This window comes from Oncorhynchus gorbuscha, linkage group LG15 (assembly GCF_021184085.1).
Source record: "Oncorhynchus gorbuscha isolate QuinsamMale2020 ecotype Even-year linkage group LG15, OgorEven_v1.0, whole genome shotgun sequence".
NCBI classification, from domain to species: Eukaryota; Metazoa; Chordata; class Actinopteri; order Salmoniformes; family Salmonidae; genus Oncorhynchus; species Oncorhynchus gorbuscha.
Genome location: NC_060187.1, coordinates 74,516,599 through 74,530,954, shown reverse-complemented (window position 1 = coordinate 74,530,954; position 14,356 = coordinate 74,516,599). Strand labels below are relative to the sequence as shown.

The following is a 14,356-nucleotide window of genomic DNA, read 5'->3' as shown; positions in this document are numbered from 1 at the left end:
AGCCAAAAGTTGTGGAGGAGTCCTGAGTGATGCTCAGGGGAACTTCAGCTCTCCCCATTACCCCAGCTTCTATCCCCCAGCCCTGGACTGCAAATGGACCATCGAGGTTGGTGATCCTGCATCATAGCCCCTTCTGTTACCCCCCTCTCTCTGCTACCTCTCTATTTACCCCTTCGCTCTCTGGTCCCTCTCTCTTGTCCCGTCTTTCCTGCACCATCCATAGCTCTGTATGAGGGGAATGCTGAGGCTGCAGAATGTCAGCCAGGCTGTTCAGCACCTCTTCCATCTTCATATGTCCTATTGCAGCAGCAGTCCTTAAGGCTTTGTGTCTTGGGGGAGGAGGTGGGTTAGGTGTTCTCTCACAGTTAGTGTAGTTTGAGTTCCAATTCCCTACACCTCCCACTTGGTCCCGTTCCCCTTGTGGATTACAAATCATCGAATTGGTGTAAGCAGGCTTGAGGGACCACTATATTTTGTACACCATTTATTTGGAAACTATGAGGAGGAAGGAACAAGTGCGTACCTCTAAGGAGCAGGGCAGAGGGGAAAAGTGGTGACATTTTCCAACTCTTAAAACTCACGTGAACACAACCCTGTCTCAGGTCCCTGCAGGGAAGCAGGTACGTGTGAAGTTCACCATGTTCCGTATGAAGGAGCCGAGAGTGGACGTCAGGGTGTGTCACAAAGACTACATAGAGGTCATGGGCATCAAGTAAGAATTGTCTTCTACTTACTGATGCTCTATAGAACAGTATTACTTTATTGATTATCACAGGATAAAGGAAATGTGTCCTCTGCTTTAAACCATCACATTCCATTGACATACAATGTCAGTATTTCCAGTCAAATAAACGTTGTGTGCTTTGTTTCAGGTACTGTGGGGAGTTGTCTTCTCTGGCCCTTACCAGTACCACCAGCTCTCTGGCTGTGATGTTCCACTCTGATGAGTCCTTCACAGACAAAGGCTTCCAGGCTCAGTACAACGCATATGATCCTTCCAACCGTGAGTGGTTTCTCTCTGGTGTTATATATGACTCTGGATTGTATGAAACGTCCTATGAAGGTGTTACCATTTTATGGTGCTGTTTTCAAACTCCTCTTAATCTCCATGGCAACTGATATGCGAGTGGAGTTGCTATATGACAGAGTTTTAGTGACGATTACAACTGAACTAGTGCCCCAAACCCAGTGGCACACTGACTGACACTCAGCCAGAGACGGTTCAATGATGGAGGTTTACAGACTGCAGCTCTGACATCACACGTCCACCAATCACCATGAGAGTGTGTTCATTGTCTGTTTTATCAGTCAGGAGCACTTCTAGTCTCTGTCTGTCCCCTCCACTCCCCTCGTCCCCTCTACCCTCTGTAGTGCTGCTCTTTCAGAGTTTGGGCCATAATGGATTTCTAATTGCTTTGATCAATAGGGACGAGCAGATTGCAACAAGACGGATGGGCCGGAAATACACTATTATTCCCTTACACGCCTTCTGTCACTCGCTCTCTCTCATCGCTCACTCTCATTTGTCTCTTCCCCCTGTCTCCCTCTCTCCCTCCTTCCTTCCTCATTCCCTCCATTCTGTTACTGTGTGCAGCTTGCCCCAACCAGTTTTCCTGTGGCTCTGGGTTCTGTATCAAGAAGGAGCTGCATTGTGATGGCTGGAATGACTGTGGGGACATGAGTGATGAAATGAACTGCAGTAAGTAGATTCTGGCCTTGCTTGGCCTCACCTCACCCCTACCTCACTCCCCTCCCTCTTTTTCCCTCACTTCGCGTTCACCCCTCCCTACCTCGCTTCTCCCTTCAGCCCTCCCTCATCTCCCCTTCAACTCTTCCTCACTGCCCCTTCAACTCTTCCTCACTTCCCCTTCAACCCCTTCCTCACTGCCCCTTCAACCCCTTCCTCACTGCCCCTTCAACCCTTCCTCACTGCTCCTTCAACCCCTTCCTCACTTCCCCTTCAACCCTTCCTCACTACCCCTTCAACCCCTTCCTCACTGCCCCTTCAACCCTTCCTCACTACCCCTTCAACCCTTCCTCACTTCCCCTTCAACCCCTTCCTCACTGCCCCTTCAACCCCTTCCTCACTGCCCCTTCAACCCCTTCCTCACCGCCCCTTCAACCCTCCCTCACCGCCCCTTCAACCCTCCCTCACCGCCCCTTCAACCCTCCCTCACTGCCCCTTCAACCCTCCCTCACCGCCCCTTCAACCCCTTCCTCACCGCCCCTTCAACCCTCCCTCACCGCCCCTTCAACCCTCCCTCACCACCCCTTCAACCCTCCCTCACCGTCCCTTCAACCCTCCCTCACCGTCCCTTCAACCCTCCTCACCGTCCCTTCAACCCTCACTCACCGTCCCTTCAACCCTCACTCACCGTCCCTTCAACCCTCACTCACCGTCCCTTCAACCCTCACTCACCGTCCCTTCACTCACCCTTCAACCCTCACTCACCGTCCTTCAACCCTCACTCACCGTCCCTTCAACCCTCACTCACCGTCCCTTCAACCCTCACTCACCGTCCCTTCAACCCTCACTCACCGTCCCTTCAACCCTCACTCACCGTCCCTTCAACCCTCCCTCACCGTCCCTTCAACCCTCCTCACCGTCCCTTCAACCCTCCCTCACCGTCCCTTCAACCCTCCCTCACCGTCCCTTCAACCCTCCCTCACCGTCCCTTCAACCCTCCCTCACCGCCCCTTCCAACCCTTCCTCACTGCCCCTTCAAACCCTCCCTTCGCATACTTCTCACAATCCTGTGTGTGTGCATGTCTGTGTGATAGAAGCCTCTGACACACTGGACATTTCCTCTTGCTATTTTCAGAATGTGAAAAGGACCAGTTTGCCTGTGACAACGGGATGTGCAAGCCCAAGTACTGGGTGTGCGACCGTGTCAACGACTGCGGTGACGAGAGTGATGAGAAGCACTGCAGTGAGTAGCCTCCTAGTCGACAAGACCATCTCTATCTATGTAATGCCAGTCTGCGGGCTATACGGACCACTAATGCCATGCTAATTGTGCTAACATTAGAGGCACTAATCGGTGGACACTGGCTCCTAGCTCGGCTGTGTGTGGTCATTACTTTATCAGTAATGTGGCTTGTTGGAAGCCTTGCCCAATTTGCTCAGCCTCCGTCTAGACTCTTAATCATGTATAATGCATTCAGCCTTTTAAAACACAGAGCAGGGGAGAGATGGAGCGAGAGCAAGCATCTAGTCTGACCACATCAGTAAAAATGTATCTTTCTCTCTCCTCCCCCCTTTCCCAGGCTGTGCTAAGAATGAGTGGAGGTGTGGCGACGGGACCTGTTTGCCTCAGGATGTGGTGTGTGACACTAAGATGGACTGTGTAGACGGGAGTGACGAGGCTTCCTGTACCGTCTGTAAGTCAACACACACCAGACCCACTCATTACGTGACAGGACACACCTCTCTTTTGACATACATTAGCCATGTTTATGCTACTGCACACACTTTTCCTCACATTAAAAGCCTGTCACTCCTTTTCAATCTCAGTTTTGTGGATAAAGTGGGATTTTAGACTAGACCATCTCAATCAATACAGCCAGTCAATGTTAACCACAGCACCATCACTGTGTATGGTGCACTGCATTCTAATGCCTGACTGATTGGAGAGTCTTTTTCATCAAACCTGGCCTAGCACTGAAATAGGTTTATGAAAAATTTGATTGTTTTTTCATATCAGAAATGTGTTGTCTTAGGATCTCTTTGTGGGTTTTGACTTTTTATTTGACATTTTTATCCACGTCTCTCTGTGCAGCTCCTGGTATCTGCTCTGACTTCAGCTTTAAGTGTAAGAACGAGGCGTGTGTGAACAAGGTGAACGCTGAGTGTGACCGGGTCAAAGACTGCACCGACGAATCCGATGAGGAGGGCTGCGGTAAGACAAGACAACCCAGCAGAAAGCTCTTTCATTCCTCCTCTCATTTACGTCTTCACTCACTTCCTATTCTCTGGGCATCTCTCTCTGTCTTTGTAAAAACATCCATGAGTTAGCATGTACTTTTAGAACTCCTGTTTGATGCGAAAACCTCGACTAGCACATGAAACCAGTAGTACATGTATCATTGTCACTCCTAACAGTGAGCTACAGGACAGCAGAGTAGTGGGGCTGGGATAACGTATGACTGGCTACTTGTCTACAGAGTAGTGGGGCTGGGATAACGTATGACTGGCTACTTGTCTACAGAGTAGTGGGGCTGGGATAACGTATGACTGGCTACTTGTCTACAGAGTAGTGGGGCTGGGATAACGTATGACTGGCTACTTGTCTACAGAGTAGTGGGGCTGGGATAACTTGACTGGCTACTTGTCTACAGAGTAGTGGGGCTGGGATAACGTATGACTGGCTACTTGTCTACAGAGTAGTGGGGCTGGGATAACGTATGACTGGCTACTTGTCTACAGAGTAGTGGGGCTGGGATAACGTATGACTGGCTACTTGTCTACAGAGGAGTGGGGCTGGGATAACGTATGACTGGCTACTTGTCTACAGAGGAGTGGGGCTGGGATAACGTATGACTGGCTACTTGTCTACAGAGGAGTGGGGCTGGGATAACGTATGACTGGCTACTTGTCTACAGAGTAGTGGGGCTGGGATAACGTATGACTGGCTACTTGTCTACAGAGTAGTGGGGCTGGGATAACGTATGACTGGCTACTTGTCTGAGGGCTGGGATAACGTATGACTGGCTACTTGTCTACAGAGTAGTGGGGCTGGGATAACGTATGACTGGCTACTTGTCTACAGAGTAGTGGGGCTGGGATAACGTATGACTGGCTACTTGTCTACAGAGTAGTGGGGCTGGGATAACGTATGACTGGCTACTTGTCTACAGAGGAGTGGGGCTGGGATAACGTATGACTGGCTACTTGCCTACAGAGTAGTGGGGCTGGGATAACGTATGACTGGCTACTTGTCTACAGAGTAGTGGGGCTGGGATAACGTATGACTGGCTACTTGTCTACAGAGTAGTGGGGCTGGGATAACGTATGACTGGCTACTTGTCTACAGAGTAGGGGGCTGGGATAACTTATGACTGGCTACTTGTCTACAGAGTAGGGGGCTGGGATAACGTATGACTGGCTACTTGTCTACAGAGTAGGGGGCTGGGATAACTTATGACTGGCTACTTGTCTACAGAGTAGGGGGCTGGGATAATGTATGACTGGCTACTTGTCTACAGAGTAGGGGGCTGGGATAACGTATGACTGGCTACTTGTCTACAGAGTAGTGGGGCTGGGATAACGTATGACTGGCTACTTGTCTACAGAGTAGTGGGGCTGGGATAACGTATGACTGGCTACTTGTCTACAGAGTAGTGGGGCTGGGATAACGTATGACTGGCTACTTGTCTACAGAGCACCAAACAAGCCGGAGGGCCTCCATCCAGCACTTTTATTTCATTCTTCTTTGGAGAACTATTGACGTCTGTGTGAATATTTTTGTGTTTTTCCTTTCCTACAAGCCTCGGGGTCTGGCAGTGTTTTTCTGATAAGCAAATGTCGGTACCTTATTATAATTTCAACGAGCCGTGCGGTTCAGCGCCAAGGCTGCGGTGTCAAGTTGAAGTTATTTTCTCCTTCTCTTCTCTCTGTTCATTAACGCTCGTCTCACTCTTCCTCTCCGACATACCTTCCAATAGACTGTGGCATCCGGCCATACAAGCTTAACCGTATTGTGGGCGGGGAGAATGCGCAGCTGGGGGAGTGGCCCTGGCAGGTGAGCCTGCACTTCCAGACCCGTGGGCATGTGTGTGGCGCGTCAATCATCTCCAACCGCTGGCTCCTGTCTGCCGCCCACTGCTTCAAGACCATCAGCCCTGAGTGAGTTCCATACACAACACTGCTCTTCCTTCCTTACTCTTCCTTCCTTCCTCCCTGCTCCTCCTTCCTTCCTCTCTGCTCCTCCTGCCTCTCTGCAGGTTGTCCTTCCTATTGTTTCAAATGTCCTCCCTTCATCCCTCCCTCCGCCTCGCTTTTGTTCTCTATGCCTCTTTTTTGGGTCTGTCTATCCCGTCATGCCTGTGGGTAGTTTATGACTTCTTTACTGTACTGAAGCTTCTTTCAAGATCTCCAGCCCTGTATGTGTACATGGCACCCCTCACACCTCTTCTGGTTTCTGATTCACAGACAGATCGTCCCATCTCTGCTTCTGAAGCCTCTATCTCCCACCTCCCTCTACTCTGCTTTCAAACAAAAACAATTTTTACCTTTCCCTCGGGGGTAGTTTATGGCCACTCTGCTGTCTTTCATCTACTTCACTGAGTTAACTTAGTTTGTTGGTGCCCCGTTCTCGTTATTATTATTATTCATTATTCCAGAGGACATCGTTTTAGGGATCCTGTTCGCTCATTTAATACTTAGGGGCTCTTCAATCTGTAAAGCTGAAGAGTTCCAGGTTCAATAGAAATGTAAAGGTATTGAGCCAACATGTGCAGCGTTTACCATGAATGCGTTCTCCACTAAAGTGGAAACATTGCCTTTACATTTCAATCACGCTGTAAAGCTGAATTTCCTCAATGCGGATTGAACAGAGCCCTGCGAGTATGATGGGTAAACGGTGCTTTACACAACACAGGAGTTTTGATCCACAGCACAAGGAATGAGAAATTACCCCTTGATTATACTGTTTAGAAGAGATGCTTCAGGGCCACATTTACATCGAAGTAGCTTTATTGTATGTATATACTGTGTGTAATTAGCTGGGCTGCCAGTAGGTGGAGCACTATCCCTGCACTAGAATGTGATCTGGCACTGCTGTGTTGGGATGGATGTGGTCTTTTCCATTTCGAGCCAGCCACTGTAGGGGATGATGTAGCTGTGCACTGCGGCAGTTTCATGAACAGTACAGAGATTTACAGAGCTCTGCTGCTAGCATTGGTTCCTCTCACAATCACACAGTCAGCTTGGAAGAGAAACGGCTTCCTTTGTGTTTACAGACAGCATTCTCTTATGCTGTGGAGAGGCTCTATACACGGCCGACTCAATCAATTGGGTCTTTATTAAAGACTAATTTGTTCATTATTTGAATTCGGTGTGTTGCTGCTTTGGCCGGAGCAAAAGCCTGCCCCCACACGGGCCCCTTTCAGATAAGACTGCCAGCCCTTGGCCCTGTAGGCTGGTTAACATGCCCACAATCAATTCTATCCACTCCTGTACTTTGTAAAAAAACAAAACACTTTCAAGTGAAATTTCAAAGGCAGAGAGGCCAGCAGAATAACTGAATAATGTTAACATCCCATGCTCTCTTTCTCTCACACACACACACACACACACACACACACACACACACACACACACACACACACACACACACACACACACACACACACACACACACACACACACACACACACACACACACACACACACCGCCTCTAGAAACCACGTGGCCTCCAACTGGCAGACGTACAGTGGCATGCAGGACCAGTATAAGCAGGATACTGTTCAGAGAAGATCGGTGAAGACCATTATCACCCACCCAGACTACAACCAGATGACCTATGACTACGACGTCGCCCTGCTGGAGCTGAGCCAGCCGCTGGAGTTCACCAACACCATCCACCCCATCTGCCTACCCGCACGCTCCCACCTCTTCCCTGCTGGCATGTCCTGTTGGGTTACAGGCTGGGGCACTCTCCGCGAAGGAGGTGGGCGATCATATAGTTACACGGTTGTTCTTATAGACCTAGGTCATATACAATACATATGTTGAATAGTTTCAAATGCTAATGTTGCAATTGATTTAGTGCATGGGTTCAGAGTTAACATACATTTACTTCTATTTCATGCTACAGAACTGGGTCATACTAGGGATGGTCATTTGAAATGTTTTTACTGTTAAGAGTACTCTCATTATTATTTTTTTGTACTAGAATATTCAAGTTAAAGTATATTAGAACACACTTGAGGAAAATATGTGCATGTTTATCTACATGCCAACGGCGTGCAAAAATGCCTAATTTATCATAACCTTCACAGATAACATGTTCTATATAGCCTAGTATATTCAGTCAATAAAAAACGAAGTGCCATTTTAGAATCGTTAATTTTAAACCATAATGAGCGGTATTACCTGCTCGGCTCTGGCTTCTCCTAGCAGTGGCAAAATATAAAAGAGAAAACGCATAAGGAAATAATCTTACTGCGATTTCTAAACGCAGATCTAAATGCTTGGCATCAGACTGCTTCACTTGCGCTTCTTCACTCTGAGAATTCACCAACTGGCATTATATCAGCAGACAGCACTCTGACTGATTTGTAGCTACTTTTCTCGTAGCTTCCTTTTCTCTGGTAAAATGCAAGATTAACTTCAAATAAAACATTTGATTAAGAAATGGAGCTGATAAACAACACTAGAAATGTATATGATGGCAATGCATCACTTTTGCAAAAAATGACCTTACTCACTGGCTAGCTCATTTAATTGTGTGGCTGCAAGCTGAATAGTGTTGCACTTCGCATGTCATCTGATGAAAATGAAGCTATTTCCTGATGAATGTGTTGTGCAAATGTATTTTCTGTGAAGGATATAGTTGCTCAACCCTGATCACTCCATTGAAGAAAAAACACGACTTCCAACATAAAAGGCAGGTGAAAGGGTTTAAACTCCACCACCTATCCCGGTGTTCGGCCTAAGTAATCCACATCTGTGCGCACTCGAGCAATACTGACAAGACGGAGATACCAGACATGGTCTCATTTAGACCAGCACTACTGTTCTCATACGGCAGGCTTGGGTCAAATACTGTGCATTAGGTCAAGTATTTCCATATGCTCGAGCTGCACTTGATTTCGTTTGAAAGGAAAGGAGCCAAGAGACAGTGGGATAGTTCAAGAAAGTGCTGAATCAGCTCACCTCACATACTAACCATTTGGCATAGTATTTGATATATATATATATACACACACCTTTTATATCTCTCTTTCTTCTTGGCATTCTGCGCTTTCCTCATCTTGACATTTCTTGCGCTTTCTCTCCATCCCTCCCTCTTCATCCCTCTCTCATCTCTCCCATCATGGTGTCTTTCCCTTCATCGCCATGGCATCCTTCTCTTCCCTTCATCCCTCTCTCCTCCTGACGTCCGTCTTCCCTCACCCGCTCCCCATTTTCATTCTCAACCCTCATCTCTCCCATTCATGACATCCTGCTCTGTCTCCCTTCATCTCTCATGACATCCTGCTCTGTCTCCCTTCATCTCTCATGACATCCTGCTCTGTCTCCCTTCATCTCTCATGACATCCTGCTCTGTCTCCCTTCATCTCTCATGACATCCCTGTCTTCTGTCACCCCGTTCCCATTCCTTCTCCCTCATCTTTCATCCTAATATTTTCCTCATCTCTCTCATCATGTCATTCCTCTTGTTCCCTTCATCTCTCCCACATCTTTTTCCTATCATCCCTCTTCCATTACACCTTCCTCCACACCCATATTTCATACCAGACCTCCTCCCTCTCTCTCCCTCTTTCTCTTGAGGGATCTCTTAACTGCCCATTAGCCAACCCAAAGCCAACTCATTAGCACCTGGGTTGTAGGCAGTAGCTAATGGACATGCAGGACGTCTCCTGCTAGTTATAACCACGTGTCCTCTCTTTCTCGTGGCGGTCAGGTGCCATAGCACGGCTGCTGCAGAAGGCAGAGGTGAAGATCATTAACGACACGGTGTGTAACGTGGTCACCGAGGGTCAGGTCACATCCAGGATGCTCTGCTCCGGCTTCCTGTCTGGAGGGGTTGACGCCTGTCAGGTGGGAGGGATACGCATGGCAGGCTACATTATCACTCTACATACTACACACACACAATACAAAAACTTGCAATTATAAACAGAAACATATGGCAGACACCTACGTCTTAAAACACTCCTAAACACGTTTCCTTTGTGCCCAATGTAATATGTCTGTCCTCTGTTGCTCTCATCACTAGGGAGACTCGGGGGGTCCCCTGGTGTGCTTCGAGGAAAGTGGAATGTGGTTCCAGGCAGGCATCGTGAGCTGGGGTGAGGGCTGCGCTCGTCGGAACAAGCCCGGCGTCTACTCGCGTGTCACCAAGCTGAGAGACTGGATCCACAAGAACACAGGGGTTTGATGATGGAACATGGGGGAGGGGGAGGGACAGCGGGTAGACAGTTTGGGGGTCTGACAGAACAAGACAAAAAATAAGGAATATGGAACATTGAGTCTGATTGAGGACGAGTCCCTCCATGATGACCAGAGCTATCCATCCATCTAGCCAGCCTCGACCAGCCTCCGACACCCACTGAGGGCCTGCATGGGGCTAGCTACTGCTCAGATGAATGATTTCAAATGGGTTTTGGATTAGATTTTTCAATGTTTTTATGCTGTACTGATGCAAACCTGGTTCTCAAAGGCTCCGAGAAGCAGCAAGACTCCTGCACCTCCATCAATCATGTCATGTTCCACTGGTTTGATTAATATTCACCCAGTGTAAATAATGGAAGATGTATATTTTGAAGATGCACTTTGTTTTTAAGTGGTACGTTATTTGCCAAATCTCCACCATTGCTATGATGTGAGATCACATCTTCTGTTAGACAGACAGACATACCAAATGAACTGAGGGAATTAGAATTGGAACAGAAGTAGAATAGTTGGTTGTATTTTTACAATGTATTTCTTTACCAGCTGTTTTCACCTGCCAATTTTCACTTAAAGTGCCTTGACAAGAACATGGAATGTTTTATAAGTCAGTGTGATACCGGTGATATTAGTAATTCCACATTTTGTTACAGACTGAATTAAAAAGGGATTAAATATAAACTAAAATCACCCATCTATACACAATACCCCATGATGACAACGTGAAAACCTATTTTTAGAAACGTTTGTACAGAAATATCTCATTTACATATGTATATTCACCCCCCTGAGTAAATTCATGTTCTAATCACCTTCGGTAGGGATTACAACTGTGAGTCTTTCTTGGTAAGTCCCTAATGAGGTTTCCACATCTGTATTGTACAATATTTGCACATTATTCTTTTCAAAATTCTTCAAGCTCTTTCAAGTTGGTTGTTGATCATTACTGGACAGCCATTTTCAAGTCTATTTTCATTTAAAACTGTCACTAAGCCACTCAGGAATATTCAATGTCATCTTGGTAAGCAACTCCAGTGTATATTGTTGTGCACCAGGGCCTCCCACTCTTTCTATTCTGGTTAGCTCCAGTTTGCGCAGTTCTGTGAAGGGAGTAGTACACAGCATTGCACGAGATCTTCAGTTTCTTGACAATTTCTCGCATGGAATAGCCTTCATTTTCCAGAACAAGAATCGACTGGCGCGTTTCAGAAAAGTTATTTTTCTGGCCATTTTGAGCCTGTAATCGAACCCACAAATGTTGATGCTCCAGATACTCAACTAGTCTAAAGAAGGCCAGTTAATGTGCTAACATAATTGCAAAGGGGCTTTATAATGATCAATTAGCTTTTATAAAATTAAGCTTGTATTAGCTAACACAACGTGCCATTGGAACACAGGAGGGATGGTTGCTGATAATGGGCCTCTGTACACCTATGTAGATATTCCATAAAAAATCAGCCGTTTCCAGCTACAATAGTCATTTACAACATTAACAATGTCTACACTGTATTTCTGATCAATTTGATGTTACTTTAATGAGCTAAAAAATGTGCTTTTCTTTCGCAAACAAGGACATTTCCTAGTGACCCCAAACTTTTGAACGGTAGTGTGCATTTAATTTCTTTGCCACATTTTTTTTTGCAGTTTTACTTTAGTGCCTTATTGCAAACGGGATGCATGTTTTCTAATATTTTGTAGTATTTTTATTCTGTACAGGCTTTCTTCTTTTCAGTCTGTCATTTAGGTTAGTATTGTGGAGTAACTTCAATGTTGGTGAGCCATCCTCAGTTTTCTCTTGTCATAGCCATTAAACTCTAACCTTTTTAAAGTCACCATTGGCCTCATGGTGAAATTCCTGAGCGGTTTCCTTCCTCTCTGGCAACTGAGTTTGGAAGGATGCCTGTATCCTTCTAGTGCCTGGGTGTATTGATACACCATCCAAAGTGTAATTACTAACTTCACCATGCCCAAAGGGATATTCAATGTCAGCTTTTTTTAAACCTTTTTTTTTTTACACCATCTACCAATAGGTGCCCCTCTGCAAGGCATTGGAAATCCTCCCTGGTCTTTGTGGTTGAATTTGTGTTTGAAATTCACTGCTCGGAACCTTACAATTATATGTACGTGTGGGTTATACAGATGAGGCAGTCATTCAACAATCATGTTAAACACTATTATTGCACACAGAGTGAATTCATGCAATTTGTGACTTGTTTTTATTCCTGAACTTTGAGGTTTTCCATAACAAAGGGTTTGAATACTTATTGACTCTAGACATTTCACCTTTTCATTTCTAAAAACATAAATCCACTTTATTATGGATTATTGTGCGTAGGCTAGTGACACAATCTCAATTTAATACATTTTAAAATCAGAAAATAACACAAATGTGGGAAATGTCATGGGGTATGAATATTTTCAGGAGGAACTGACAAGATATTTGAGTGACCGCTCTAACAATGGAAGTACACGTCCTCAAAGATGGAAGGCAGGCAGGAGGAGGCGAGATCAGGTGGGACCATTCTAGCCAATGAGAGGGCCAATACGTGTGTTTGTGCACAACAGGCCATAGAGATAGATATATGACTCATCTTGGAATCTGTGCCACTATAGTGTCTGTTCACACACGTATCAATGGTGCTTCCCATGCTATCTCTAGGGTTGGGCGGTATCCAGATTTCTATACCTTCATACTGTGCCATCCCGGGATATACGATATTACCAGCAGTGCAATTTATCTTATTTTTCTTTGTTAAATCCGGTGTGCCTGTGGATGTATTTCAAGGCCTACCTTGAAAATCAGTGCCTCTTTGCTTGACACCATGGGAAAATCAACAGAAATCAGCCAAGACCTCAGAAAACAAATGTGTTGACCTCCACGAGTCTGGTTCATCCTTGGGAGCAATTTCCAAACACCTGAAGTTACCACGTTCGTCTGTACAAACAATAGTACGCAAGTATAAAACAACATGGGACGACGCAGCCATTTAACTGCCCAGGAAGGAGACTCCTAGAGATGAATGTACTTTGGTGCGACAAGTGCAAATCAATCTCCGAACAACAGCAAAGGACCTTGTGAAGATGCTGGAGGAAACCGGCACAAAAGAGAGAAGATAGGAATTTTTACTAGGGTTAAATGTCAGGAATTGTGAAAACCTGAGTTTAAATGTATTTGGCTGAGGTCTATGTAAACTTCTGACTTCAACAGTATCTCAAAGTGCAGTTTTCAGACCACAAAACTAATTTTAGACCACAGGGATCTTAATCCAGGAGGGGATTGTCTGCTGCTGTTACCAGGAAGCTTGATCTTTTAAGCTAATGTTAGCCACTTAGCATTATCAAGTTAGCAAAACCTGGAAAGTAATGTATTTGGTACATCTTAGTTAACTTAATAGTAATAAGATATCTAACTGGCAAAAATTTCCTGTAAATTGACCACCTCGCTTAAAATGGAAATATTAAATTTTTTTGGGTACCTGATCAAATTCACATAAATATGAGTTATAGATCGATAATTCTGCTTGAAAGCAAGTCTAAGAAGCGGTAGACCTGGTCTATGTGGGCTATTTCTATGCTTCTTGTTATTAAGTTTTGTTTTTGCGTTTCCAACTTTCCGTTTTGTATAACAGCATCAAACCCCTGAAACAATATTCTTGGTTATGGAAAATGCTGTATATTTCACAGATGGTGCAATGATTCTCTGCACTATCTTATTTTGTTTGTCACACAAACTGAAATGAGGCAATTATTTAGTTTTAGCAACCAGGAAATGGTGAAGCAGGAGTGAATCATCTCACAAAGCCTGTTTTCTTGTTAACAAGCACTTTTCTTGTTAATAAGCACTTGACTGGCTCAAACAGCTGTTTTGTGAAACTAGTACATGTAGGCTTCATAGTGAAAAATAATGGAACGGGAAATGGTGAATGCGATCTGCTTTATCTATTACCTAGTGCATAAGTTGAATGCAGATATTTATTTAAGAAGTACAAATATTCAAAAACAACTCAATTGGAAAATCATACCGAGCGTATTTCTAAATACCCCAGAATACCGTATACTGCTCAAACCTAGCTATCTCCATTTTAAAGTAGTCAATGTTCTTCTTCATTGGATGATCGCTCCCAACTCTCGAATCCCCACCCAGTTGACTAATTTAAAATAGTGGAATCCCTCAATGGCAATGCCCATGATACAGGGGTTATATCTATGATGAGTCCTCTTTGACAACAGGCACAACA

At 45.4% G+C, this 14,356-nt stretch overlaps 1 protein-coding gene across 2 annotated transcripts in view; it reads left to right on the top strand.

The window, feature by feature from the left end:
- LOC123998002 (suppressor of tumorigenicity 14 protein homolog) overlaps window positions 1-10,936 on the top strand; it is a 33,159-nt gene extending 22,223 nt beyond the window's left edge. For both annotated transcript variants that reach the window (XM_046302803.1, XM_046302802.1), the window contains exons 9-19: window positions 3-106; window positions 603-712; window positions 873-1,003; window positions 1,595-1,699; window positions 2,823-2,930; window positions 3,268-3,381; window positions 3,780-3,899; window positions 5,665-5,845; window positions 7,403-7,671; window positions 9,631-9,767; window positions 9,946-10,936. In XM_046302803.1, coding sequence (XP_046158759.1) covers window positions 3-106; window positions 603-712; window positions 873-1,003; window positions 1,595-1,699; window positions 2,823-2,930; window positions 3,268-3,381; window positions 3,780-3,899; window positions 5,665-5,845; window positions 7,403-7,671; window positions 9,631-9,767; window positions 9,946-10,107 — 1,541 coding nt within the window. In that variant the 3' untranslated portion in view covers window positions 10,108-10,936. The remainder of the gene's footprint in view (window positions 1-2; window positions 107-602; window positions 713-872; window positions 1,004-1,594; window positions 1,700-2,822; window positions 2,931-3,267; window positions 3,382-3,779; window positions 3,900-5,664; window positions 5,846-7,402; window positions 7,672-9,630; window positions 9,768-9,945) is intronic.
- Window positions 10,937-14,356: the final 3,420 nt, after the last annotated feature.